At 35.4% G+C, this 27,694-nt stretch overlaps 1 protein-coding gene across 1 annotated transcript in view; it reads left to right on the forward strand.

Annotated features, from left to right (window-relative positions):
• Positions 1-27,694, forward strand: part of Tecrl (trans-2,3-enoyl-CoA reductase like) — a 70,059-nt gene that overhangs the window by 32,441 nt on the left and 9,924 nt on the right. Inside the window, exons 3-8 of the mRNA XM_036200195.1 lie at positions 1,812-1,856; positions 6,144-6,247; positions 14,697-14,812; positions 20,319-20,424; positions 23,651-23,723; positions 27,104-27,147. Coding sequence (XP_036056088.1) covers positions 1,812-1,856; positions 6,144-6,247; positions 14,697-14,812; positions 20,319-20,424; positions 23,651-23,723; positions 27,104-27,147 — 488 coding nt within the window. The remainder of the gene's footprint in view (positions 1-1,811; positions 1,857-6,143; positions 6,248-14,696; positions 14,813-20,318; positions 20,425-23,650; positions 23,724-27,103; positions 27,148-27,694) is intronic.

The raw sequence follows: 27,694 nt of genomic DNA on the forward strand, positions 1-27,694 counted from the left end.
AAGATGCTGTCATCTTATACTCCTACGTACTCCTACAGTAACTGTGACACCATGCATTGTTCACACCTGAAGCTGTTAAGCTGAGAAAATAAGCTAACTACCCTTACACATCTCAAGCTCCTTATAATTTAATATATATTGATTATACTAATAAGTCACATTAATAAATAATAATAATTATATATGTATATATACATATTCTGCCATTTTGCAGGCCAATACACATCATCTAGTTCATAAGGAAAGGCTACATGTTAGGCATAACAGTTATAATAGTTATTTTTGCTTTGGCATTTCCACCCAAGATGGCCTTATAAGTTGCTATGGAAAGTGACGTCTTCAGTGGATGTTATTTAAATTGATAGAACCTGACTGCTTATATATACAACTACCACAGGTGTCAGTTGCTGTCTGTCAAATATAAGTGGACCGCTTGTATTTGGTTCAATATCAAGTGTCCTCACAAGCTCAATTAAAACTTTTGAGTCTTCTGTAGCACTTAGTTGAGTCATATTTTTTTTCTCTGTAGGTTACATGGTAGCAAAACTATCTTTAAGTATTTTTCAATAAACAATACTAGCATACAATTCAAAACTATAAATCGATATAATAGTAGTAAGCATGTTAGTTAATATACGCTGAAATAAAATGATTCTTTTAACTTTCAGACTATCTAAAAGAGGTAAATGTCACAGTATTTATGTGTAATCTTAGTAGTTATTATCTCTAAATTTTGTTTATGAATAAGTCTCAATAACCTTAATGCATGAATATAAATTCTTTCTTAGGATTTTTCCCTCATGGAAATGGGGATGTACAAAAATTTGATGTACAAAATGAAAGAGAGATAAAAGCCACATGGCAAAATGTAATTTAATAGAAGCAGATTAACTTAAGTTATAAACGATAGTTTTGAAACAAGTCTAAGCTAAAGGCTAATTTTTCATAATTAATATTAAGCCCCCATGTCATTATTTAGGTTTGGTGGCTGAAAAAAAATTCCAGCTACATTTGCCTCAGTTGTTGTTAGTAATAATTAAAATTTATTCATGTGGGAAAATGATAATGGTAGAAGTTTCCTTTAAATACGCTTATTAATTTTCTATTCGATGTTGGGTAGAATTGTTTGGCATTTACTCTAACAGATATTTAAGATGATTGAATGTGATTATCTTTGAATATTGGAAATAATTTTTTTCGATACTGCAACATCTTATAAAATGTTCAGGATTTCTTGTAAAGAAAATATTATTCTTTCCATTCATATATGTTGTGGAAAAAGAGTATATAAACTAATATTTGTGCTTTAATTAATACATTGGCAATAGTCAAAGTCAATCATACATATCCTTTTGAAGGAGCACTTCACTTCTGTAGAAATCATGCTGATGGAAAGTGTAAGATGGTAGGAATTATTCTGATAGAGCATATTGCTCCTAAAGAAATGGTATAATTTATGGTGCCAAACTTAGAGGAATTTCCAATGAAAGCCAAAGTTGTTATTTTGCATCAATATGTAGATTTTTATTGAATAATTAATTATATGACATCTGCTGCCTCTCTTGGACCATAAGGACTAGTACATGCTCATAACATGAGCACAACTGCATAATCAAATCAGTTTCATTCACTCACCACCACACCACTGCTAGTCAGCCTCCTGCCAATGGAAACTACTGTGTCTGTGTTTGATACAAATGAATGCTGTATTCCCTTTCCAACAGGGATCCTGTCTTCCCATGAGAACCTCTATATCTTAAAGCTAAATTTCTATTCTTGTGAATGATTAAATGTTCTCTTTCAATGTATAGGTCCAAAATGGTACCCTTCCAGAGTTGGCCTACAACTAGAATATGGTAAGACCAATTTCAACCAATCTATTTATTTAACTTCGAATCTATTTTCTGAGCTCAGTAACTACCATTTGTTACTTAGTCTATGCATGTAAACTTTATCTCACTTGATTCTAACACTAGTGCATCTACATTTTATCTTTAAAAATTGTTTTTAATTGCTCTTTTGATTCCATAAATAGAATACTATAATAAAGACAGGCAAAATTGATGAAACTGAAGAAAATACATCTACTAATAGATGCAACATTACCAGAATTAAAAAATATAAATCTGTAAATGAGTTCTAGTTGAGAACCAATATTATTGACTTTGCATCTACTGGACTGCACATTTAAACCTTTCTGTTTATAAGAGACCTGTAGCTAGAATGAATATTTAGAGTTTTGCAAGGAATGTGCAGTGGGATGTCCTGTATGTCAAATGTGTTGCTCTGATTGGTTAGTAAATACAACACTGATTGGCCAGTAGCCAGGAAGGAAATATAGCAGGACAAGCAGAGAAGAGAACTGGGGGAAGTGGAAGGCTGAGGAGAGAGACACTGCCAGCCACCATGACAAGCGAGATGTAAGGTACCGCTAAGCCACGAGTCACGCGGTAACTTATAGACTAATAGAAATGGGTTAACTTAAGATAGAAGAAGGAGATAACAAGAAGCCTGCCATGGCCATACAGTTTATAAGTAACATAAGCATCTGAGTGATTATTTTACACGTGGGTTGTGGGACTGTGGGGGCTTGGCAGATAGAGAAAAAACTCCAACTGCAGGAATGTTAAATGCATTTTTATAAACTTAGTAGGGCATTTATAGGCAGCACATATTAAGAAGTTACTACTTAAAATATATTAATTAAAAATTAAGTGGATTTTCTTATTCCTTTGATAATAGTCATGTTCACCATTCTCAGATATCACTAGAATTTAAGTCAAATTCCTATTTCTCTAAATGTTTGAAAGATATGCTGTTTCTCTAATATCCTGCTTTTCTCTGGAAATATATATATATAGGGATCTGTCACATTTTTAGAATTCATGTTATTTTAGTCTAACATGTATCATAATCATATTTTTAAAGCAAATCTATGTCTTACTGATTTTAAAGGAACAAAAATCATTGTGTTGGGTTTGGGGATTTAGCTCAGTGGTAGAGCACTTGCCTAACAAGCACAGGGCCCTGGGTTCAGTCCTCAGCTCTGGCAAAAATAAAAATAAAAATAAATAAAAAAGCATTGTGTTACTCATTTGGACCTCCAGCGTCTATAATTTGTGCAAAAAGAAATGATTGTATTATTTATTATTATTATTTTATTTTATAATTAATTTAATTTTACATATCAGCCACAGATTCCCCTGTCCTCCCTCCCCCCCCCCCAGTCTTCTCCCCCAATCCTCCCCCATTCCCACCTCCTCCAAGGCAAGGTCTCCCCTGAGGATTCAGCTCAGCCTGGTAGATTCAGTTGAGGCAGGAACAGTCCCCTCCTCCCTACACCAAGGCTGAGCCAAATGTCTCAGCATAGGCTCTAGGCTTAAAAAAGCTAGCTAATTCACTAAGGGCAAGTCCTGGTCCCACTGCCTTGGTGCCTCCTAAATAGTTCAAGCTAATCAACTGTCTCACTTATCCAGAGGGCCTGATCCAGTGCCATGGGGGCTCCTCAGCTATTGGTTCACAGTTCATGCATTTCCATTAGTTTGGATAGTTGTCTCTGTATTTTTTCTAATCATGGTCTTAATATCTCTTGCTAATATAATCCCTCCTCTCTCTTGCCAATTGGACTCCTGGAGCTCCACCTGAGGCCTGGTGGTGGATCTCTGCATCTGCTTCCATCAGTCACTGGATGAGAGTTTTATCATGACAGTTAGGGTGTTTGGACATTTGATCACCAGAATTAGGTCAGCTCAGGCTTTCTCTCAACCATTGCCAATAGTCTATTTTGGAGGTATCTTTGTGGATTTCTGGGGACCTCTCTAGCGCTCTGCTTCTTTCTATTCTCATGGGGGTCTTCATTTATCATGGTATCTCTTTCCTTGTTCTTCTACCCTGTTATTGATCCAGCTGAGACCTCCCACTCCCCTAAGCTCTCTTTCCCTGACCCTTGCCCTCCATTACCCCTGCTCAAATCCAATTTGCTCATGTAGATCTCATCATTTCACTGTCATTGGGTGATCCTTGTGTCTTTCTTAGTGTCCTCTTTACAAGGTAGCCTCCCTGGAGTTGCGATTTGCGGTCTGGTTTTCCTTTGCTTTATATCTTTGTATCCACTTATGAGTGAGTACATACCATGGTTGTCTTTCTGAGTCTGTGTTTGATTTTTTCTAGTTCCATCCATTTGCTTGCAAATCTCATGATGTCATTGTTTTTCTCTGCTGAGTAGTACTCTATCATGTATATGTACCACATTTTATTTATCCATTCTTCAGTTGAAGGGCATTTAGGTTGTTTCCAGGTTCTGGCTATCACAAATACTGCTGCTATGAACATAGTTGAGCATGTGTCCTTGTGGTATGATTGAGCATTCCTTGGGTCTATGTCCGAGAGTGGTATAGCTGGGTCTTGAGGGAGATGGATTCCCAATTTTCTAAGAAAGCCCAGTATTGATTTCCAAAGTGACTGTATAAGCTTGCATTCCCACCAACAGTGGAGGAGAGTTCCCCTTATTCCACATCCTCTCCAACATAAGCTGTCTTCAGTGTTTTTGATCTTAGCTATTCTGACAGGTGTAAGATGGTATTTCAGAGTCCATTTTAATTTGCATTTCTCTGATGATTAAGGATGTTGAGCAATTCGTTAAATATCTTTCAGCCATTTGGGCTTCTTGAACGCATTGGCAATGTAGATCATTTTCTAAATATAACACTAGTAGCACAGACACTGAGAGAAACACTCGATCAATGGGACCTGTTGAAACTGAGAAGCTTTTGTAGGGCAAAGGACACGGTCAACATGACAAAGCACAAGCCTACAGAATGGGACAAGATCTTCACCCACCCCACATCTGACGGAGGGCTGATATCCAGAATATATAAAGAACTCAAGAAATTAGACATCAAAATAACCAACAATCCAATTTAAAAAATGCGCTATAGAGCTAAACAGAGAATTCTCCACAGAGGACTGTATTATTTTGACAATCCCTAACACAAAGACTGTGTGAGAGTGGACAGGCATTGGCATCCATTTCAGTCACACTCCAAAGGCCTAAAGGACTGGTGAGCACAGATCTGGTGGCCAAGGCATTTTCCTGTTTTCCTCCTTGGTTGTTGGGACTTGAAAGTGGTTTGAGCAAAATAAAACTGCTTACTACTCGTTTGGACAGTAAATTGAATTTTGTTTGTTTTTTGTTTTAGAGAGTGAATTTACTCATTGCAGTAAGCAGTGTATTGTGCAAAATGAAGTTTCTTCTAGTTAACTCAATTTTAAGTTGACTTTTCTAATTACCTATCTATGTGACATTTGTGTTCATACACTTTCAATAACAAAAGTCAACAAAGTCTTTAAATCTCTCTCTCTCTCTCTCTCTCTCTCTCTCTCTCTCTCTCTCTCTCTGTGTGTGTCTGTGTGTGTGTGTGTGTGTGTGTGTGTGTGTGCATGGGTAATGTTTCTGCAGAAATCTGTAGAAGCCAAAATGGAGAATAGGACCCCCGTGGAGCTAGAATCACAGATGGTTTTGGTCTACTCATCATTGGTGCTGGAACCAAACTTGGGTCCTCTGGAGAAGCATCCAGCTTTGTAATTGCAGGGCTGTCTGTGTAGTATCAATGTTTTATAATGTGAAATAAGATTATGTTACTGAATTTCACCATTTTACAAATTGTTTTCCATGTCATATTCACTTTCTATTGTTACATACAATAAGTTATTGCAAAAATGACACTTAAGAGTAACCTCCATTTACAGTCTCACACACACACACACACACACACACACACACACACACACACACTGCCTATATTATCTGTTTAGGAAACATGAAAGCTGGAGCAAAATGATGAGTGAGTTAAATTTTCATCGGAAATTACTCAAGTCATCTCCCTCCCATCTTTTCATAAAAGCTAAGGACAGTTTGTATTTTTCACTGAAAGCTTTTTTGTAAACTTAATGTTTGAGAAAAATTGATACATAAATTACTGCAATGGAATGGTTCACATCTTATAATGTTTGCATTTGTTATAGAATGACTGCATAATTCTAATCCTAAGTAGTCACCAGTTTCATATTGAGAAGTTTTTTTTTTTTTGTCACTGTGCCATGAAATTATATTTAAATACTATTTTCTCATTGCTTTATTTTAGGTGGCCCTTTTTTGAAAGATTATATCACTGTTCAAAGTGTTGCAGCTTCGTCAATTATCACACTTTATTTTACAGACTTAGGTCGACAAGTCAGTTGGACCACAGTAAGTGTCAATTGGAGTTTAGTACACATGCCCCATTTTATAAATTTCATGCTTGTATTTAAGGCCTTTTTCTTGCAATGCTAGGAATTCTACTATAGTTGTAATGAAATCAGTGGACAAATTTCTAGTGAAGCTCTAGATATGTGTGGAAAGAAAGGAAGCAAATATGTTTTCTTTCATATAAATTCATGTCATGTCCATGTATTTACTTTTTGCCTTGTCTATTGAGTGATATTGCTTTAGCTTTTCTTTTTCCAGAAGCCTAGATATTTCAAGGATATTCTTCACACTGGAATGAGAAGTTGTAGATACAATAGTGTTTATAAAGGAGGTTCTAATACAGAATTACCAAGAATGAAAAAGTAAGACTTCCTTGGGCTTATGGGTACATTCTTTAGACTTCTCCCTCCCCACTCTTTGAGAAGAACTATAGTTCTCAAAATTGCCTCATCTGAGTTTAATGATATAGAAACAGGAGGGATACACCAAAGGAAATGAAGGGGAAAATTCTTGAAACCACTTCAAGAGATTGAACTATTCATGATTGATGCAATTAAGTAATAGAAAAGCTTCAGCAGCAAGAGTTAACTCTATAGGATTTTTAGTTCAAAGAAGAATCTAACATGATAATTAATTCTTGCATGTTCTGCAGAGAATGGGGCCTGCTCTGTCTTCATTTTCTTTTCTCAATAGGCATCTTTTGTGTATATGTTTCAAAAGTGAACATTTGTGTTCTGAATTACAACATGATCTATATTTGTAATATGTTTGTATCAGTATTTTTCATTTGGTTGGATTTTGTTTTGCTGGCACTAAAATGAATTTTATCATTAGTAAAGTTTGGAGTACTTTCTTTACATAATCAACTTAAACTTATTAAGTATGGGGGTGGAGAGATTGTTCAGCACTTATGCAGAGGCCTCAGTTTCTATTCCCAGCCCTACCTCACTTCTCACAATTCTCAATCCAATGACCCCTCCTGACCTCCACAGGCACTTTATGCCCACATTGCACAGACATGCACATAGACAAAAGACATGTACACATTAAATAAACAGATAGATATTTTAAAATAATAAATATACATGCTCAGTTACATATTAAAAATTTCTCTGAGACAAAGATTCATGCTTATGTTTACTAATGCTGCTGTATTTGTTACCTTTCCAACTTAATTTTAATATATATTTTCCTTCTGTATTTAGTGATGAGTTCTTCTACAGTGGGGTTATTCTTTGGTATTAAAAATTGTTTCAGTTTAATGAGACTGTGGAGCCTTTGGGTAAAAAATTCTTAGACTAAAATTAAAGTTAAAATAATATTAATTCTTATGAAACATTGGAATGTTTCAGTAAAACTATTGATGCATGCCTTTTGTAAAAAAGCATTTAATACTTAATATGAAGCTTCAGTGTACTTAATTAAAGATATTTCAGATTGGTAGATCTGATTTACCAGGATTCAAATATTCTAAAATCCTTTGAGCAAATATGATGAAAAGGAAATCTTGTTTACAGGGATTGTGTCAAGGTGAGGGGCATTAGTCATGAGTTCATTAGAAACTTCCAGCCGCATGGAGTGGGTAAGCAATGAAGAGAAGAAGCAGGACAGTGGAATTCTTTGAAAACTGTACTAGAAAATTATACCTTATTTGAGAGGAAAATCATCTAAGTGACAAACAAAAATCTGGGAATAGCATGGCTGTTTTTTAATGTCTCCCATGGTTCAAATGTTCTTTTGCTCTAACTGGGTCAGTTTTATTAAATGCTAAAAATGCACATTTTTTTAATCACACCCATTTTGTAGCCACTAAATTGTACAATAGAAATATTTTACCACACATAACACATACATAGTTTTAAGCTATTAAAATGTATATCTAGAATAAGGTGTGTTTTAGAGGCAATGGAAACTTAGATGTAGCAAAATCAAATAATGGTTTGACTAGCATTGTATACGAAGTATTGGTGGTAAAGAAATCATGAAATTTGTCTTCCTTACCAAATGACTTAGAAAAATGGCTAAAATATTAATTTATTTCTCACCACACCAGTACTGTTATCTAATTATAGTTGTACTCATCGTTTTACATTCATCTGTGTTTTTATATTATAAGACTGCCAATTCTTTCTTCTGCTACTTATTATTATTCTAGAGAATACTTCATTGGTGGCACAGAATAGATTTGAGAAAAACATTTAATTTTTCTCTAAGTATTATTTCTGTGGGACTGACTCTGTTTGTTGTATTATTAATCCTAGCCTTCTTTTAATTCTTATCAATTTATTTCACAAATTTGTAATGCAGTATTTGAAATAGAGTTCACTGGTCTTCAGTGATTTGCTATTATGTATCATTAGCTATATACATAATTATTTAATCATCTGGGACACCCTTAAATTTTTTAGTGCTGTTTACAAATTCTTCATAAGCAAATTACTTTCCTAAGTAAATGATTTGAAATGAATTTCTCCCCATCTTTGGATTAGTTTTAACCATGCAAGAAGTTTTCAGCTTCAGTGCAATGTAATTTAACAACACTGTCTTAATGACATGTTTGCAGCACTGTGTTTTCATTCCTTCACTTATCCCAGATCCATTTGGCTTTACATTGTTTTCTGTAGGCAGAAATTAATGTCTACCAGCAACTCCCAAATACCCGGCAGCCATTTCCTAAATTACCACACAGAGGCTTGTATTAAGTATAACTAATCAGCCAGTAGCTCAGGCTTATTACTAACTAGCTCTTGCACTTAACCCATAATTCTTATATATGCTTAATCAGGTGGCTTAGTACCTTTTCTCAGTATGACATTCTCAATTTGCTTCCTCTGCATCTGCTGGCAACTCTGACTCCATCCTTCCTCATCCCAGAATTCTTCTAGTCTGGCTCTTATGCTCAATCTTTTTCTGTGCAGCTATAGGCCAATCAGCTTTATTATTAACAAAGAACATAATCCACAGCACTTTTCTTTGAGCAATTTGCTCTGTGATTTATATTGCATATTTAATTTGTTTTTATTTTAATACTTATAACATTTTAATCAGACTTATGGTAGTCTATATTTTTTCAGTTTTATAAGGATCCTTTCTTGTTATTGTTTTTGTATTGTTTCAATTTGAATTGACATTTTTTTTTTAGTTCATTTTTTATTTTTTTTAGTTTTTCGAGACAGGGTTTCTCTGTGTAACCTTGTGCCTTTCCTGGAACTCCCTCAGTAGCCCAGGCTGGCCTCCAACAAACAGATCCATCTGCCTCTCACTCCCGAGTGCTGGGAATAAAGGTGTGTGCCACCACCACCTAGCATATTAGTTCAATATTACCTTGACACTTAAATCTTATTTTACCTGACCAATTCTGGCAACCAGAAATATGTAGTTCATACCCTTCAAAATGTCATATAATAATACATGTTGTTTAATGTTACTTATATAAAGTTACCTTAAAAATAATTTACTAATCTTATAATTAACCTCATTTTTAGATGTCATCTGTTGTCTTAACAGGTGAAATATTTTAAATCAGAATATGCTGCTATAGTATTATATGACCAATTTTTTTTCTGATAAGCCTATTTTCCATATAGTTGAATTATTTTCATGTAGAGATTATGTTTGGTATCATTAACCTACATAAAGAAGAAATGCACCACATCATTCTATCTGATACCTTAGTGAATGATCACAATTCTTATTATCTTAAATGGAGTTATGTAACTTTTATCCCCAAAGAGTATGTCACAGAAAATAAATATAAATTTTTTATCCATAAAATTTCACTTCTTCATTTCTGACTTATTTCTGTAAAATATCAGCTTTTTATGTTAATAGTAATTGGTCTGATCTTTGGGTAGTCTCAAAATTTGGTTTTATTTTGACATCATAAGTTTTAATTTAATATCATAATTTTGATGTTTCTGCATATTACATTTTTTATATACAGCATTAATTGAACATGTTTTTGCATTTTTATATAGATATGGGTATATTTTTTATTTCTTCATATGTGGCTTTTTTTTATCATCCTTCTAGGTTTCTATTTTTTCATATTCTTTTTCTCTATGATTTCCAAATTCTAAATTGTCCATCTTTCCTTTTATGTCCTTGAGCACATTGATGGATATGTTTAAGCACAAGTGTGTTAACTCTATTATTTGAACCTCTGGTAGATTACATAGTATATATTATTCACATAGAAATAAAGGAAAACAATATTTGTCTAATATGATACTATTATCAGTGATATTCCCTAAAGCAAATAATATTACTTTTAAGTATTTAAGAGAATACTTATTTATTTTAATCTATAACTCACCTTTGTTTTGCAGTTGTTTAGAATCACTTTGTTTCTATTGTCGATTTTCAATATTTCGGAAATATGTTATTTAATTTGTTTTCAGGAGTAAACCCCAAGTATAGAATCAAAATGTAAACTCTCAACACCATAATATGATAAAACTAAAGATAATTTCCAAGAAATCATAAATTCATTGAGAAAAGATTAAGTGTAGAAAACCTACTCAGTTTATCACTACAGCTTTTATGTTCTTATTGAAACATTATTTTGGTCTAATCATTGAAATTCAGGTTGTCTTGCATATCTGCTGGCACTTGACCTGCACATTCAACCAAGCACTAGCCTTGTTCTCTATAGTAAGACTTACCATGGCTGAACACATACAAATCTGATTTTCTTTGTTTTTCAAAATATATAGGACACAAGGATTCCTATACTATATAGATTGTATTACCCAATATAAATATCTCAGATGTTATTTACAGTGTACAGAAGTGTGCAAATTTATGCAAACACTATTCCATTTAATTTAAGGCACTTGACCATGCAAGTTTTGGTACCATGGGACCCTAGAATAACTTCCTACAGTACCAATGGTAAATAACTTCAAAGACTCACAGGAACCTCCACTGCATAGTTAAAGTAATTTTTTTCTTTTGTCAAGGCAAACATTACATAAGTGGAGAAAACTGAATGGAAAAGCACATTAACATAGTATAAAATAAATAAATTTGAACTTAAGTGTATTTCATGAATTCAAAATAAAAACAAGGCCTTACTGTTCATAGTGGAATTTCCAGACTTTGCGGGTCCTTATCACTTGCCTTGCCTGTCTGTGCACAAGCATCTGTTTGGGCTCTATTTTATTTTTTCATTGGAACAGCAATTCCATTTTGTAAGCTAACACAGTAATATATCTATGCACTCTTTGCCTTTCATCATAGTACAATTTTTGATAACCTTTTCAGTTTAATAAAGTATCTTTTATCTTTCCTTTTATTTGTGCTCAAATGAATGTTTTGAAAGAGATATTGTCCAAAAGTTTGTGTCATTCTTTAGTGTATTCAAGATATATAATTCATATCTAGTTCTCTTTTGAACTGCCATGTTTCAGAATGCACAATATTTGTGATAAAATGTTGCCTGTTAAATTGAATTTATGCCTATGAGCATCCCATCCTGAATTTTATTTAAGAGATGACAGAAAGAACATAGTTTAATTTCCTCTGACTCTGAAGAACTCCATACATAATATCTGATAAAATTTTATTAGCTTAAATTATAGTGGCTTTTTATCAAATTTCACAATTATTCACAACACTTTTCATATTGGATATATCATACAGAATTTGCTAAAATTTGACTTTGCTAAATCAGATGGCAATGAAATAAATATTTAAAAATTTTTCATATAAAGAATACAGCCTTCTCATTATCACAAAATAATAACTGAAACTTGTTATGGGATATTGATAATGGTTAATAATCTTACTGTCTCTTTCTCTCTACTCGTTTCTTCTTTCTTTCTCTCTTTCTTCCTTCATTTCTTTCTTTCTTTCTTTCTTTCTTTCTTTCTTTCTTTCTTTCTTTCTTTCTTTCTCTCTTTCTCTCTGTCTCTCTCTTTCTTGTAGAGATAGGCTCTCATATTGTACCCCATCTGGCTTCAAACTCATTGCAATTTTACTGCCCAATCCTCCTAAATGTTGGTTTATAGATGTGAGCCAGCATACATAGGAATATAATATCTTTGCATTTCAATGATGAGACATATCATAGGCCATGAATTAATGTAAATTTTTATATGGAATTTATGTTATTGGAGTCAGAAATTTTCTGTGTCCCGTCTGGTCCTGCAGCCGCTCTGACTTAAATAAACACACGAAGACTTGTATTATTTTCAAAGTATATGGCCTAATGGCTCAAACTTCTTGTTAGCTAGCTTTTAAATCTTAATCCATTTCTGTAAATCTGTGCTTTGCCTCATGGCTTGTAGCTTACCAGTACTTTTACATCTTGCTTCTCTTGGTGATGGCTGGCAGTGTCTCCTCTCTGCCTCTCCCTCCCTTTCTTGTGTCTCTTCTGGATTTTCCACCTGCCTATAAACTGCCTTGCCATGGGGTAAATCAGGCCATTTATTAACCAATAAGAACAACACATATTCACAGCACAGAGAAAAACATCCCATAGCATATTATCACATGTTTCACAGTTTTTTTTTTATCTGTGGTCTCTTTGGACCTATGATAAATACATTGCTAATAGTAACAATTATAACTAAAGAAACACAAGAACATAAATGTAAATACATAATAATATTACATATTCCATTATATAAATCTATATATGTATATATATTATATATAATACATAATTCTATAAGAATGTAAGTATATGTGCATGTAAGGTGCTTGGTCTTATTTATAACCTAGGCTGGCTTTAAACTCACGATCCTCTTGACTCAGATTCAGTATTGCACACAGTAAGCTTAGCCTTTCTAGATCAATTTATTTAAATAAGACAACCCTCTACAGGCATGCCCACAGAGCAATATAATGTATAAAATCTCTCATTAAGATTCTGTTCCCAAGTAATTGCAGAATATGTCTAGTTGACACAGCTAAGTATCATAAGGTATAACATTTCCTATTTTCTATTTTAATGATAGTCAAGTTAATTGAGTTAATGAAAAAATATTTGTAAAAAGAAAATGAAAAATGGAAAAAATAGATACTTTCACTGATGTTCTTTACAGTGAGTGGGATACCTCATATAGAACATGGAATGGGCAGGACAAAATTGAAAGTGCATTTAAAATGATTTTCTTAGATAAAGTGATTTTGCGCTATTTTCATTAAAGTCTGGTACTCAGTTCAAAATCAGAGGACATAAAGCTAGTTATTTTTCTAGATTCAAATCTGTCATTGTGTGTGTGTGTCTGTGGTGGATAAGTACCTTAAAGTATAATGCAGGGTGAAAATGCAAAACTGTAAGTGAAATTCACTGCCTCAGAATGAGCATTACAATGCTAGAGAAATTCATTGAGGTGTATAAAGTTTGGTACTGGGCAAATGTTTGTGTGAGTAGCTACATTAATATAACTGTGGATGCTTTCATTTACAAATTTACTACAATAAAAGTTGTTCAAGGGCCAGGCCATGGGGCCTCATGCCTTTAATCCCAGCACTTGGGAGGCAGAGCCAGGTGGATCTCTGTGAGTTTGAGGCCAGCCTGGGCTACAGAGTGAGATCCAGAACAGGTACCAAGCTACACAGAGAAACCCTGTCTCAAATCCCCAGCCCCCTCCAAAGAAAAGTTGTTCAAAATTATTTTTGAAGGTAAAAGATGTTACTATTATTTCTTTGATTTTTTCTTATTTTTTATTTTATTTTATAATTTAATTTAATTTTACATATTAGCCATAGGTTCCCCTGCCCCTCCTCTTGCCCCTACTCCTGCCTTCCTACCAGCCCACCCCCCCATTCCCATCTCCTCTAGGGAGAAGACTCCCCTGGGGATTCAGCTCAACCTGGTAGATTCAGTGCTAGAGAGGTCCCCAGAAATCCACACAGATACCCCACTGTAGACTACTGGCAATGGTCAAGAGAAAGCCCGAACTGACCTAATCTGGTGATCAGATGGCCAAACACCCTAACTGCTGTGCTAGAAATCTCATCCAATAACTGAGGGAAGCAGATGCAAAGAGCCACGGCCAGGCCCCAGGTAGAGCTCCAGGAGTCAAAATAATAATAATAATAATAATAATAATTATTATTATTACTATTATTATTTTGGTTTTTCGAGACAGAGTTTCTCTGTATAGCTTTGTGCCTTTCCTGGAACTCATTCTGTAGCCCATGTTGGCCTCAAGCTCACAGAGATCCACCTGCCTTTGCCTCCCAAGTGCTGGGATTAAAGGCGTGCGCCACCACTGCCAGGCTCAAAATTATTTTTAAAGTTATCTCTACATTATCCATTTCTTTAAGTGGATTCTTCTGAGCATAATTAACTTCTGGCAGTATCTAGTTAGTTTTTAAGTCAGTATCTACTAATATATTTAATAAACTCATGTATTTGATGAGTGCCTATGAATGTAGGTAACTCAAAATATTTATAAAACCATTTTTTTAACCCTAATCTACTTTCTATTTTTAGGTCTTTTTGGCTGAGTTCTCAGGACCTCTACTAATATACTTTCTTTTCTACTTGAGGAGCTCATACATATATGATGTAAAGGAGAGCTCTCGGTGGCCTCGACACCCTGTGGTACAGTAAGTGACACATGGGAACACAAAGAGTGACAGATGTACCCTTAATTATGATGGGACTACTTCTCAATAATTTCATTGTCAGATAAAGGCACCAGAAGTTAAAGTTAATCTAACTTTTGGACAAGTAGTTCTTAGCACTTAGCACAGTATAAAGGACCAGCTATTCACCTTCTTTTCATGGCTTCTTTTCCCCAGCATCAGGAAAAAATGTTGGACTATATAAGCTTAGCAGAGAAAACAATATTAAAAAAACCAAGATTCATAGTATAATTATAACTAATTCATATAGCTTTTATATAATGAAGTTGAAAGATCTGGCATAGAGCATACCTTTAATCACAGTTGTGAGGCAGAAGAAGGATGATTTCTGTGGGTTTGGGGACAACCTAGTCTGTATAATGAATACCAGCATAGCCAGGACTGTGCAGAAAGACCCTGTCTCAATAACAGAACAATCTTGTTTGGTAAAGCAGTCAATTTGGCTGATACTGGTGCAGCAGGAGGGCCCAGTGGACCAAGAGTCCAACCTTAGGAGGCCTCTGTGCCTTCCTTGGGTGATTCTGCAGCTGTCTTAGGGTCAAGGCCTAGGGTGCCAGGCTCTTGGAGGTAACTATGAAGACAAGGAGTTCATTCCTATGACCAAGCTGGACTGCCTGGTCAAGGATATGAAGATTCAAGTCTCTGAAAGAGATCTACCTGTTCTCCCTTGGTTTCCCATTAAGGAATCCAAGATTATTGACATTTTCCTGGAAGAATTCCTAAAAGATCAGATTCTATAGATCAGGGCTGCTGCTGGAGGCCATTGTGATATTGATGGTACATCCTACAGCTGGAAGTCATGCTATTGTCTGTGGTCCATGTTGCCACCTGAAACCATGTGGAAGTTCATGATCCATGCTGCCTCTGGCTTCTTTTGAAGTGTTATCAATGACTGTGCATTTATAACTGAGAATGAGAGACACCAATTATTCTTAAGGGCCTGGCCACTGGGAATTTGACCATGCTCCAATGAGTATATGGTCAACACAAATTGGACATGGTGTATTTTTTATGTGGGATGGGGCACAAGGGTCAGAGGTTGAACTTGGGAGGAAGGGAAGGGAGTATAATAGGGGTGCATTGTATGAAATGCCTAAATAATTAATAAGATTATATTGGAGAAAATATAAAATATGTAAACTCTATATTTAAGAATTTAGAATTTAAATTCTAATTAAATTTAAATGAGAGAGAGAGACAGAGAGAGACAGAGACAGAGAAAATGCCAGTGCAGAAGCATACTCCAGATGACAAGCAGACCAGATTCAAAGCTTTCCCCAATATTAGGAACTATAATGGTCTTGCTGGTCTTAGTGCTAAGTGCTCCAAGAAGGTGGCTACTGACATCTGAGGGGCCACTATCATGGAGAAGCTTTCCCTGTTAACCATCCCTCAGAGGCTACTGAGAGAACAAGAATGGAAAATCCTACCCTATTCTTTGCAGGGTGACAAGCCACTGTTTCTCTGAGCTGGTCCCTGCTCACAGGGGCACTGTCAACAACCATGCTCCTGTGCCCAAGAAGCTGTTGCTGATGGCCAGTATTAATAACTACTATACATTAGCCAAGGCCACTTTTGATGCCATCTCTAAGACCTATAGCTATTTAACCACAGATCTCTGGAAAGAGACCACATTCACCAAATCTCCTTACCAGGAATTCACTGACCATCTGTGAAGACCAACACCAGAGCCTCTGTTCATAGGACCAAAGTTCTACCTTTGACTCTGATAGATGGCATTTATACAGAAAAAAACAAAGTGAATTACATCTGCTAAAAACATCACAAACTTGAATAAATCATATTTTCTTAAAACCAGAACATTCCTCAGTAAGTAATTACTATCCTAGTAAATATTGGCTGAAATCCCCAAGGAAGAACATTTAATTGTAGAACAATGAATTTTAGCTAATGATAAAAGACAAAAAAGTTTGCACTTTTAAAGTCCCAAACTGTTAAGTGTAGTTCAGTTAGAATAGCAAGCAACAACAATCAACAAACAATGCATGTCAGGCAATTCAAAGATAGGAAAATACACTTAAAATTATGAAGAGGAGAATGACTTAAACAATTAGCAATATAACATAGAAAAGAAAGACAACTATGGAAAAAAGTTTACTGGATACTTTAAGTAAGTTTAAAAAAAGTAGCACTTGATTGTGATTGACTTTTTGTTAGTAGTAGGACAGTTATCAAAATATGCTATGTAACTGTGGTCGTTAGCCTGGTCTGAAAACAATGCATCCTTCATTCTCCCTCCAGGTCTATCTCCATGCCTCTTAGAAGACATGCATATTAAAAGGGGGTGTAGTTATTCAAAATACCATATTAAAATGTGTTAAAAGGAAAAAAGAGAACAAAACTACTTCAAATTCCATGAATTAAAAATATCCCAAGTAAATTAAGGAAGAACATTGAGGTCCTGTGGACATTAGTAAAAATAATAAATTTGACCCTTACTTTTTCATCTCATCATAGATGCTGAGCTGCAGCCATGCTGGGAACTTCTTATCCTGATTCCCTACTGCACTTCTTCATACAACTTGTTCGGTTCTACCATGTCATTTCCAATTCTCATTCCCTCTGTCTTATCAATTATCTATATCCCAATCACGATGTCAAAATTTCTCACTCAGAGTAATCATTTCAATGACTTCCATAAATCTTGCTAGTTTGACCTGCTTTTAGACAATTTATTGTTTTAAACTGTTACTGTGATCATTTTGATATTTTTTCCCACAACTGAATTTAACTTCCACAATAGATGCAGTGAATTGTTGACATGGTTCATAAGGCTCATTGAATATAAATGGCTCATTGAAATAATTTGAATGACTTGAAAGATGAACCCAATACATACATACTTATTTCACCTGGGGTAATAAATAGGTCAGATTTCAACTAGTGAATCTGACAACTATTCCTGTGAAAGTGATCTGTGATAGAAAGTAGTCAGTACACTGTAGAAACAGAAGAATGGCTGATGTAGCCATTCACAGAGGAACAACAAGAAATTGATTCTTGGTAATGATAGACTTGTCAAGAAAGCTTTGAAATATTTACTTCTTCATTTTCCTTAAATTACACAGAATGTCTAACTAATTTAGAGAGTGAGTTGAAAACCTTGGAAGGAGAAAGAAATGACACTTGTATTTTATGACTGAACTCTAGCATATAGTGCACATATGGCACAGCTTGGAAGATGAGCAATTTTAGTGTCAAGTGAACTGACTGACAGTGATTACTACTCTTAAATCCACGCAACCTGTTTGCTAATATTTTCGTAACAAATACATCTGTACCACTTATTATTCTCCAAAGCACAAAAATGCTAAGCTTCCACAAATAATTTCATTTAGTTATACATGTTTGAACAGTTATCAGAGATTTATGAAACATTTTGCATGATTCAAAGGCATGTGTCTCAAAATGACATCATTTAAAATTAAAAACATATTTATAATGAAGTGTTAATCAGAGGAAAATAAAAAAAATAATATAGGCTGTTACAATTTTCCTTAAATGCCTCAAATGACTTCAATTCCACAACATATCACTGAATACACTACAGACTTTGAACACACAGCTTGGAGGAATCCAGGTAAAACTGACCTGGAAAACTACTCCCTCATGATCAGTTATTGTAGTAATGCAAGGAAGGGTCTAAGATGCCCAGGGAGAAGACCAATCAATAGTCATATCCAGATGTAAAACTTACAAACCACTTCAATGATCAGCTTGACAAAATATACTCCGGGATGTATTAGTGGCACTTATATCTTGGGGATTATCAAGAGCCCTCTAATTGGACTGAAAGCCCAGCCAATAGGAAGGAATGTTGCCCAGTATTGTAAACTTCTGCTTAGTAATATATGCTAATTATTTCATGTTTTATTTTCATCCCTGTCACTACTACAACCAGTATATTTATTTCTTAAAAACAGCTCTAGCTCTGATAAATAAACTAAATGTATTATATTAAATAGAATTAATGATACCTTAAAATGTTTACTCCAATCAATTGCTTAAAGTATATTATCTTTGATCCATGCTTATTTTAAGGCTATTAAGAACAATCAATTTTTAAACATTTTACCTTTTACTTACAATAAAATAGTTAAATATGCTAGTAGAGAATATATCATTTAATTTTGTCCAGGGAAATTGGCCACACTAAAAGACAATTGATATTTACTTTCAAAATATTATTTATGTAAAAATGACAAAGAAGGAGTCTTAAACTTGAAGCGAAACAGGAGAGACAAATGTGGCAATGTGTCAGGTAGACAAAACCAATAAATAAAGGATGCTTTATAGTATCATAGAAAATGAAATTCAAACCTTCTCAATTTTATAGTAATTGTTAAAGGACAACCAAGCAATTAAAAAGTAATTTTGAATATTTCAAAATGTCAGCTGCACTCAACACAGGCATTGGTTATTTTTAAACTTGTTCATTATCTACTTTAATCTCCAGGCAATTTCTTAGGAACTCATTGTGAATTATTGTTTTTATTCCTGCTCCTAGGGCATATGGGTGCAAAAGAATACGATTGATATTATAGAATATTTATAGAAGCATCAGAAGTGAATTCTGATATTTATATTAGTTAAGTTGAATAAAATTTGAAATTGTTTAATAAAATAAGGAAATGACTATGCTTAATTAGCATTGAATAAGATTTCTTGTTATATGAGAAATTGTGATACACTTTAAAAATTAAAATATTTGCTAGAATCTATGAATATCCATGAAATTATAGATATATATGTATAAGACATGAACACAGAAGTAATGCTGCAGGCACAAGTATTTACTGTGATAGAGAAGGACAGGAAAAAAGAGGGGAGTGGGAGAGTGGGTGTGGTGAGCCATGTGCTAAGCATATAATATATACTTGTCAGAAAACTTAAAAAAATACTAACCTTTAAATAGTCTTATAATATGGTTTAAGTGCCTCCCCTTATTCATGGGGCCAAGGTCACCTGATATGGTCAAAAGGAATTAAATCAAACTCCTTGGATGGGCCACAACACAACTGAGGCTGTGGTAATTTTATTGAGAGCAATCAGACCTTTTACACCTTTGTCTGAAGCAGACTATAATGGGAATTTCCAGGATCAATGCAGTTGTAGTTGCCAGGAAACAGTGAAGTCTGAAAGTCATACAGGGTACAGAAGATTAATGTCTAAGACCAACTGTCCTGTCAAGCTTCTATGCTTCCTTGACTAGTAAGAGAAAATACAGAGAAACAAAGTGGCCTGACTGCTTCACTGCCTAGAGGAAGGCATTGGTCTCTCAGGAAATGGAAGGTACAGTGTGTCTCAGGGGTCACAGACTCTAACCTGAAGACTGACTCATGCTTCTCAAGGCAGCTGAGCCAAGTCACCTCTATGGTCCCCTGCAATATGGCGCGGAGGCTTTTGAGAAGAAATTTAGTTGTTCATTAACTTCTTCATTTTCCAGCTTGGCTTGCTTCTGCCATTGCATCCACTATATCCGACACCTTCTGGAAACTTTATTTGTCCATAAAGTTTCTGCAGGACACAGTCCTATGAAAAACTTAATAAAGGTGAGAATTAAGATATGTCATTTTTTTAAAACTGGAAAAAATAATAGATAATAATACATTGTATCATTGTACTCGTTAGGGTTGGTGGGGGGGCACTATGTCCAAAAGCACCTCGGGGAGAAAAGAGTTTATTTTACCTTCTATTGATAAGCCCATCACTGAGGGGAGCCCTGGTGACAGGCCATGAAGGAGTGCCGCTCCCTGTCTCAATGTTTTTTGTTTGTGCAGCCTGTTTTGTTAATCACACAGGACCATCTGCACAGGAAAGCCACCATCCATAATGGCATGGGTACCCCCACATCAGTCACTCATTAAGCAACTGTCACTCAGACATTCATTCAGATCTTACAGGGGCATTTTATCAGTTTGTTTTCCCTCTATGCAGAAACTCTGGCTTTTGTCCAGTTGAAAACAATCATCAACAAAACAGGACCATCTTCTATAGGAAAATCACCTTTTCCTTAAAACTAGGTTTCTCTTCTTTAGTTGTGTCAGCATATATCAGACATTTTCTGTGAGGTGTTCTTTTTTTTTTTTTTCTCTATTAAGTAAGTTTTTATTCATTTTACATACCAACCACAGATCCCCCCCTCTTTCCTCCTCCTGCTACCCCCATTCAGCCTTTACCCGCAAAACACCTGCCCCATTCCTTCCCCGAAAGGGTAAAGGCTATGGGAAGTCAGCAAAGCCTAGTACATTCAGCTGAGGTAGTCCAAGCCCCTCCCCCTACATCAAGGCTGTGTGAGGTTTCCCACCATAGGGAGTGGGCTCACAAAAGTCAGCTCATACACCAACGATGGATCCTGGTCCCACTACCAGGGGCTCTACAAACAAACCAAGTCACACAACTTTCATTCACATTCAGAGGTCTTAGTTCGATCCTATGCAGGCTCCACAGCTGTTGGTGTAAAGTTCTGAGCTCCCACTAGCTCCAGTCAGCTGTCCCTGTGTGTTTCCCCATTGTGATCTTGACCACCACCACCCTTGGTCATAGAATCCCTCTTCCTCTCTTCAACTGGATTTCCGGACCTTGGCCTGGTGCTTGGCTATGGGTCTCTGCATCTGCTTCCATCAAGTACTGGATGAAGGCTCGATAATAACAGCTAGGGTATTCACCAGTCTGGTTACTAGGGTAACCCAGTTCAGGCACCCTCTCTGCTATTGCTAGTAGTCTGAGATGAGGTCATCCTTGAGCACTTCTGGGACTTCCCTAGCACCTGGTTGTAGTGGGTAGCCATCCCAGCATTGGCCTGGAAATTCCAACCCCCTTTGAGGCTTCGGTAATGGTCACGCCCACAAGGCAGGGCTGAGGGAGGAAGCTGAAGACCCAGGATCGATAGGAGAGGTCTCTCTTGGTTCTGGGACCCTGGACGCTGGAGGCAGACCGAGCAGAGTTCTCCAGAGAACACCGCAGGACTGTGCTATACCTTTGTCAGACCCTACAACCTATCCCTTTTCTTGTAAGTTACCCACAAAATAAACCTCCCTTTTAACTACGTGGAGTGGCCTTAATAATTTCACCAACACCCGGTTTCTCCCTATCCCCATGAAGTCTCCCTCTATCAAGAGATCTCTTTCATTGCTCTCCAACTCTGTCCTTGCTGCAGCTCGACCATCCTGTTCCCTTATGTTCTCATCCCTCATCCCACTTGCATCTTAACCTTAGTTAATCTACAGGGAAAGTCTTTCTAGGAGCACAGGTTAAAGTAAATCATACATGGATTGTATTCATTTTGAGAATTAAATCAGATTCCTTAAATCCATTTTTAAAGGAAGAAACCCACATGTTAATTTGTAGATATTATAGTGGCCAGAGTGATACTAAAATCTGCCATGTGACAACAGCATATTTGACAGATATCCAAGGTCAAGAAATTATCAAGATAATAAGTTTTCAAACACTGCATTGAAATCAAAACATTAGGAAACATACACTTCACACTTTCAGTTCAAATTCAAATATAACTTACCTTTCTATTGAAATTTTATTATGTTCTTACCCAAAATTCTCCTTTCATGATGGTGACTTTTTAGGATGCTTAGACATCCTCCTCTTTGAACCAAGTCTGACTCTCTCTTTTACAGTCAATCAACATATCACAGAGCTAAAATTAGGCTGATCATTGCTTTATTTAGTGTTATTACTTTGCTATAGATCATTTTCTCTTAGTTCATTAACATCTTGATGAAAATCAATCATTCTTGATAAATAATTGCACAATATAAAATCTATATTTGAACTTTTTCTCAAATATCTATTAATATAAAAACCAAAAACATGGAACTAAATTATATGCTTACTCAGTGATACTAAAAGGTAGCTTTAAACTCTTCCTTATGATAGGAAGAAGCATTCCATGTATTCAGTTTAGACACTTTATAAAATATGCTGCAATAGCCAGTAGTTCTGTGGAAGAGACAAGGTCCTGTGAGCCCCTCCCTGATCTGTGGTGTTCTGAGGAAAGGCTCGGTAGTGTTTTAAGTCCATTGTAGGCAGTCCATAATCTTTGAGGACATTCCTGCATTGCCTGCACCATCAGCAGAAAATAGCAGCACAGAGACTTCCTACCTTCCAGTTCTTACATTCACAATGCCCCAAACTCAGTGATAGTCTCTATGATTTAGAGGGCATGCTCTAAATATCTTGTTCAGAGATAAACCAATCTTGTCTGTGTATTTCATAGCATTTGTCTCAAGAGAAGTTTCTCTAAGTAAGTGCATAGCATTTGTCTGAGGATAGAAACATAAATGTTCAGAAATCAGCATTGCTCCATGACAGTTTAGCTAAAAAGCACATTAAATTCACCTTGGAGCTTAAGACTTCCTCGGGTGCCAATTTATGACCAGGTATACAGTATCAGTCATGAATTCCTATGACTGTTGATTGAGTCTGGGGAAAGGCAGTCATTTACTTCAGTTCTGTAACCACAGAGGAGACCATCATTGTGACACTGATGATCCTGATTAATCTCAGTAACTCTCCAAAAAGAAACAAACAAGCAAACAATCAAATGTAGATATGGGAAGGGAAAAGGCTTCTGGGAGAGAGATGAAGAGGATGAGGGGTTAAAGTAAGCAGATATACTTTATATATGTAGGAAATCTTCAAAGAACTAAGTCAATGAAAGACATTTTAAAAGGCTAAAGTGTGCATGTAAATGTTAAAATAATATATTGTATATTGTATCATTTCTATAACTTTTATTTTGTCTTGTTTTATTTGTAGGGATGTGCATTTTATTGGGGATTCACTTGTTGGATTGCATATTATATAAATCACCCAAGATATACACCACCTTGTATGTACAGTTTTTTTCAACTAACCTCATGCTAAATGATCATGATCTGTGTTCAGCTTTTTTAATATATATTTTTATTTTTATTATATTTGTGTTTTAATTTTACATATCAGCCATGGATTCCCCTGTCCTCCCCCTCTTGCCCCCCCAGCTTACCCCCAGCCCCTCCCCTCCATTCCCATCTCCTCCAGGGCCAAGGCTCCCTTGGGGATTCAGCTCACTCATAGTAGGATGCTAGATGTAAAACAAAGATGACTAGACTGCTACACAACTCCAGGGAGGCTACCTAAGAAACAGGACCCTGAGAAAGACACAGGGATCGCCCAATGACAGAGAAATGGATGAAATCTACATGAACAACCTGGATGACAGTGGGAGTAATGAAGGGCAAGGTTCAAGGGAAAGAGAGCTTAGGGGAGTAGGAGATTCCAGCTGGATGTGTTCAGCTTTTAAATCCATAAAAATTGAATGTCTTATACTTAACAGAAAATTTAATGAAAATATCAATTTTCAATTTATTTCATATCATAATTCATTAAATTTCCATATAGACTTGAAAGACTAAAATTGGCTGGTGGGTATTTTCTCTCTCTCTCTAAGAACTTTTTAATTGCTTCAGAAATAGAGATAGTGAAGTGATAAAAGCAAAAGTTAAAAGGAATATATAACCGCTGAGTTATTATGTATGCTAAGAAAGGCAGAATCAGTATTCCTCAAGAATGAACCCCCTCGTAGTTCCCAAATGGTCATCCTTATACAAATGTGCACACAGTAGCACCAAATGAACTCTAGGCTATGTGTATAGTAAACATTATATACATACATACATATACATTGTATAACATATTTATTGTTATATAATATATAAATATATATCATGTGTGGTATATGTGTGTGTATGTATATGGATATTGTCTTAGTCAGGGTTTCTATTGCTGTAAAGAGACTCCATGACCACAAAAACTCTTATAAAGGACAACATTTAGTTGGGTGCCTTACAATTCAGAGGTTCTGTCCATTATCATCATGATGGGACATGGCATCATGCATGCAGACATAGTTCTGGAGAAGTAGCTGACAATTCTAAGTCTTGCATAGGCAACAGGAAGTGGTCTGAGACACTAGGTGTAGCTTGAGCATATATGAGACCCCAAAGCATACCTCCACAGTGCCATACTTTCTCTAACAAGGCCACAGCCACTCTAATAAAGCCATACTTCCTAATAGTGCCACTCCCTTTGGAGACCATTTTCTTTTAAACCACCACATTTTGCTCCATGGACTCAAAAGAACTGTAGCTATAGTATAATGCAAAAATGCATTTAGTCAAACATTAGAAGTGCTCATACTCTATCACAGACTCAACAATGTTTTAAAGTCCAAAAACTGTTCTGAGATTCATATAATCTCTTAAATGTGATTACCTATAAAATCAAAAGCAAAATCCCTTGATATGTGCATGGTCTCAGCTGCTTTCTTTAGTCACAGAGAAATAGTTTATAACCCCCTTTTTTTTCTATCCTTAAAGCCAGCACCATGTGGCCAAAGCTGCCAAGTTCTGGTGCTTGCTGGTGTTGGAACATGGTCCACTTGTTCAATTGCATCTTCACCAGCTTTCAGTTTTGCATGGCTTCCTTCACGTCCTAAGCTTGGCTGTCCTTGAACTTGCTCTGTCGACCAGTCTGGTTTCAAATTCAGCCTCTGCCTTTGTAGTGCTGAAGTTACAGATGTGCACTACCATACCTGTCTCTAAGCTTTACAAGAACTCCTTTTTACACGTTGGAAACTTAGCTTGGTGGGATCTTGCTTTGAAATCACCACTCCCTATATTCCATTTCTTAATCTGTTTATCACTTTGAACACTGGACTTAGTTCCATTCCACTTACTGTTGCTCTATTTCTCCTCAGATTTTATATTTTGTAATTTACCCTGCTCAGCTTGCTCCTTTTTTTTTTCGTAAATCTTCAATAGACTTACCACTAATTATGACACTACAGAGTCTATACTAGACTGTTTTGAAATTTCCTCTGCCAACTTAATTAATCCAAAACACTTCACTTTAGCTTCAGGCAGATTCTTCAGACAAGGGCATAAGGCAGGTACTTTCTTTACCAAAGTATCACAAAAATGATCTTTAGGCAATGATGATCTTCTCTTTTGAAACGTCTTGAGCCAACCCCCAACAGTTCAAATCATTCTCAGCACCATTGTCTTCGATGGCCCTACTAGTGCAGTCCATTCAGTAGTGCTTAAAGCATTCCATTGCTTTGCTAAACCAAGGACCAAATTCCACATTCCTCCAAATTAAAACATGGTCCAGCCTATTACAGCAATACTCATGTTCCACGTACCAAGTTATGTCTTATTCAGGGTTTCTATTGCTGTGAAGAGACACCATGATCATGGAAACTCTTATAAAGGACAATATTTTATTGGTTGGCTTACAGTTCAGAGGTTTAGTCTACTAGCATCATGGTGGGACATGGCAGCGTGCAGGCAGACATGGTGCTGGAGAGGTAGCTGAGAGTTCTACATCTTGCACAGGCAACAGGAAGTGTTCTGAGACACTGGGTGTGGCTTGAACATACATAAGACCTCACACTTCCACAGTGACACACTTCCTCAAACAATTCCACAGCTGCCAATAATGCCACTAGTGCTACTCCTGTTGAGGGCCATTTTCTTTCAATCCATCACATATATGTGTGAATGTGTGTGTGTGTGTATATATATATATATATATATATACATATATCTATGTATGACTATATATATAAGTATATATATATATATCCTCCACATGCACAAAATAGAATGAGTACAGACCCTTCTACAAATAAATATATTTAAAATATAATGAAAAATTTTAAAACACCATGTCTTTTCCACTTGTTCTTGTGATGAGTAAGAAGCATTTACAACAGTACCAAATACAAAGCACACTCAGAATTTATACAATTAAAAAATAAATGAGAGGTAGAGATAAAAGAAACATGATTGTTTTCATTACATTGTTAAATAAGAAAAATGAAATTGCAAGTTTTTGCTGTTTGCTGGGCCATGTAATGCACGTACTAAAAATGAGAACTTAGCAAGAGGGCAATCTGTTTTCAAAGAGCTTAGTAATACCTATTAATTTTATGTTATTCTATTCATTTTCTAAATACTATTAGAACACAAGAAGAAAAGTACATGAGTAAAAAAATAATTTAAATATTTTACAGATCAAATGTATAGTATTAAAAATTCAAATGCATATATCAATCTTTTTAATTAGAGGATTGGACTGTTGAATACTGAAATGATGTTTGATTAATGTCTTCAGAATAATGATCCAATGGGAGGGCTTGCTAACATTGTATCTGCTTTTCCATTACAGCATTTGGAAACAGACAAATAACAATATCTGCTATCAGTTTTCTGGTATGTATTATAGAGTGTTTGTTCTTGATATTCTAAATATTGTATGAAATATGAATATGAAAATGCCTCTTACTGAGAATTTGTAAGCAGAAAATACGTGTAGCTGTATAGAAAGTATCTATTTCATAGTACATATATACTGCATGTGTACATGTAAAGTAGAACAAAACAAACAACTTTATATAATTTACTCATTAGTTGTTAAATATTTCTTCCTATAATAATTCTGCAGTCAGATAATCAGAATTTTTTGAAATATAGTAAATAGTAAAAATTAGGATCTATACATTTATGAATGTATAAACTTCTAAGAGCACATATCTTCATGATTCTAATACATAAATATTTCAAAAATGCATAAATAATCTATTTATTGATACAGTATAAAGAAAAATTTTACATATGTTTGATTTAATTAGTGCTACTGAGCATTAAAGTAGGGATGGTCCTTTCTAAATTGTTCTCACCATCCTTTTCTTCCCCATCATCCCATGTAAGCAAACATGCTTATTCATTGAATTACATTCAAGTTGATATGAGCATGTAA

The sequence above is a fragment of the Onychomys torridus genome, chromosome 10 (assembly GCF_903995425.1).
Source record: "Onychomys torridus chromosome 10, mOncTor1.1, whole genome shotgun sequence".
Lineage (NCBI taxonomy): Eukaryota > Metazoa > Chordata > Mammalia > Rodentia > Cricetidae > Onychomys > Onychomys torridus.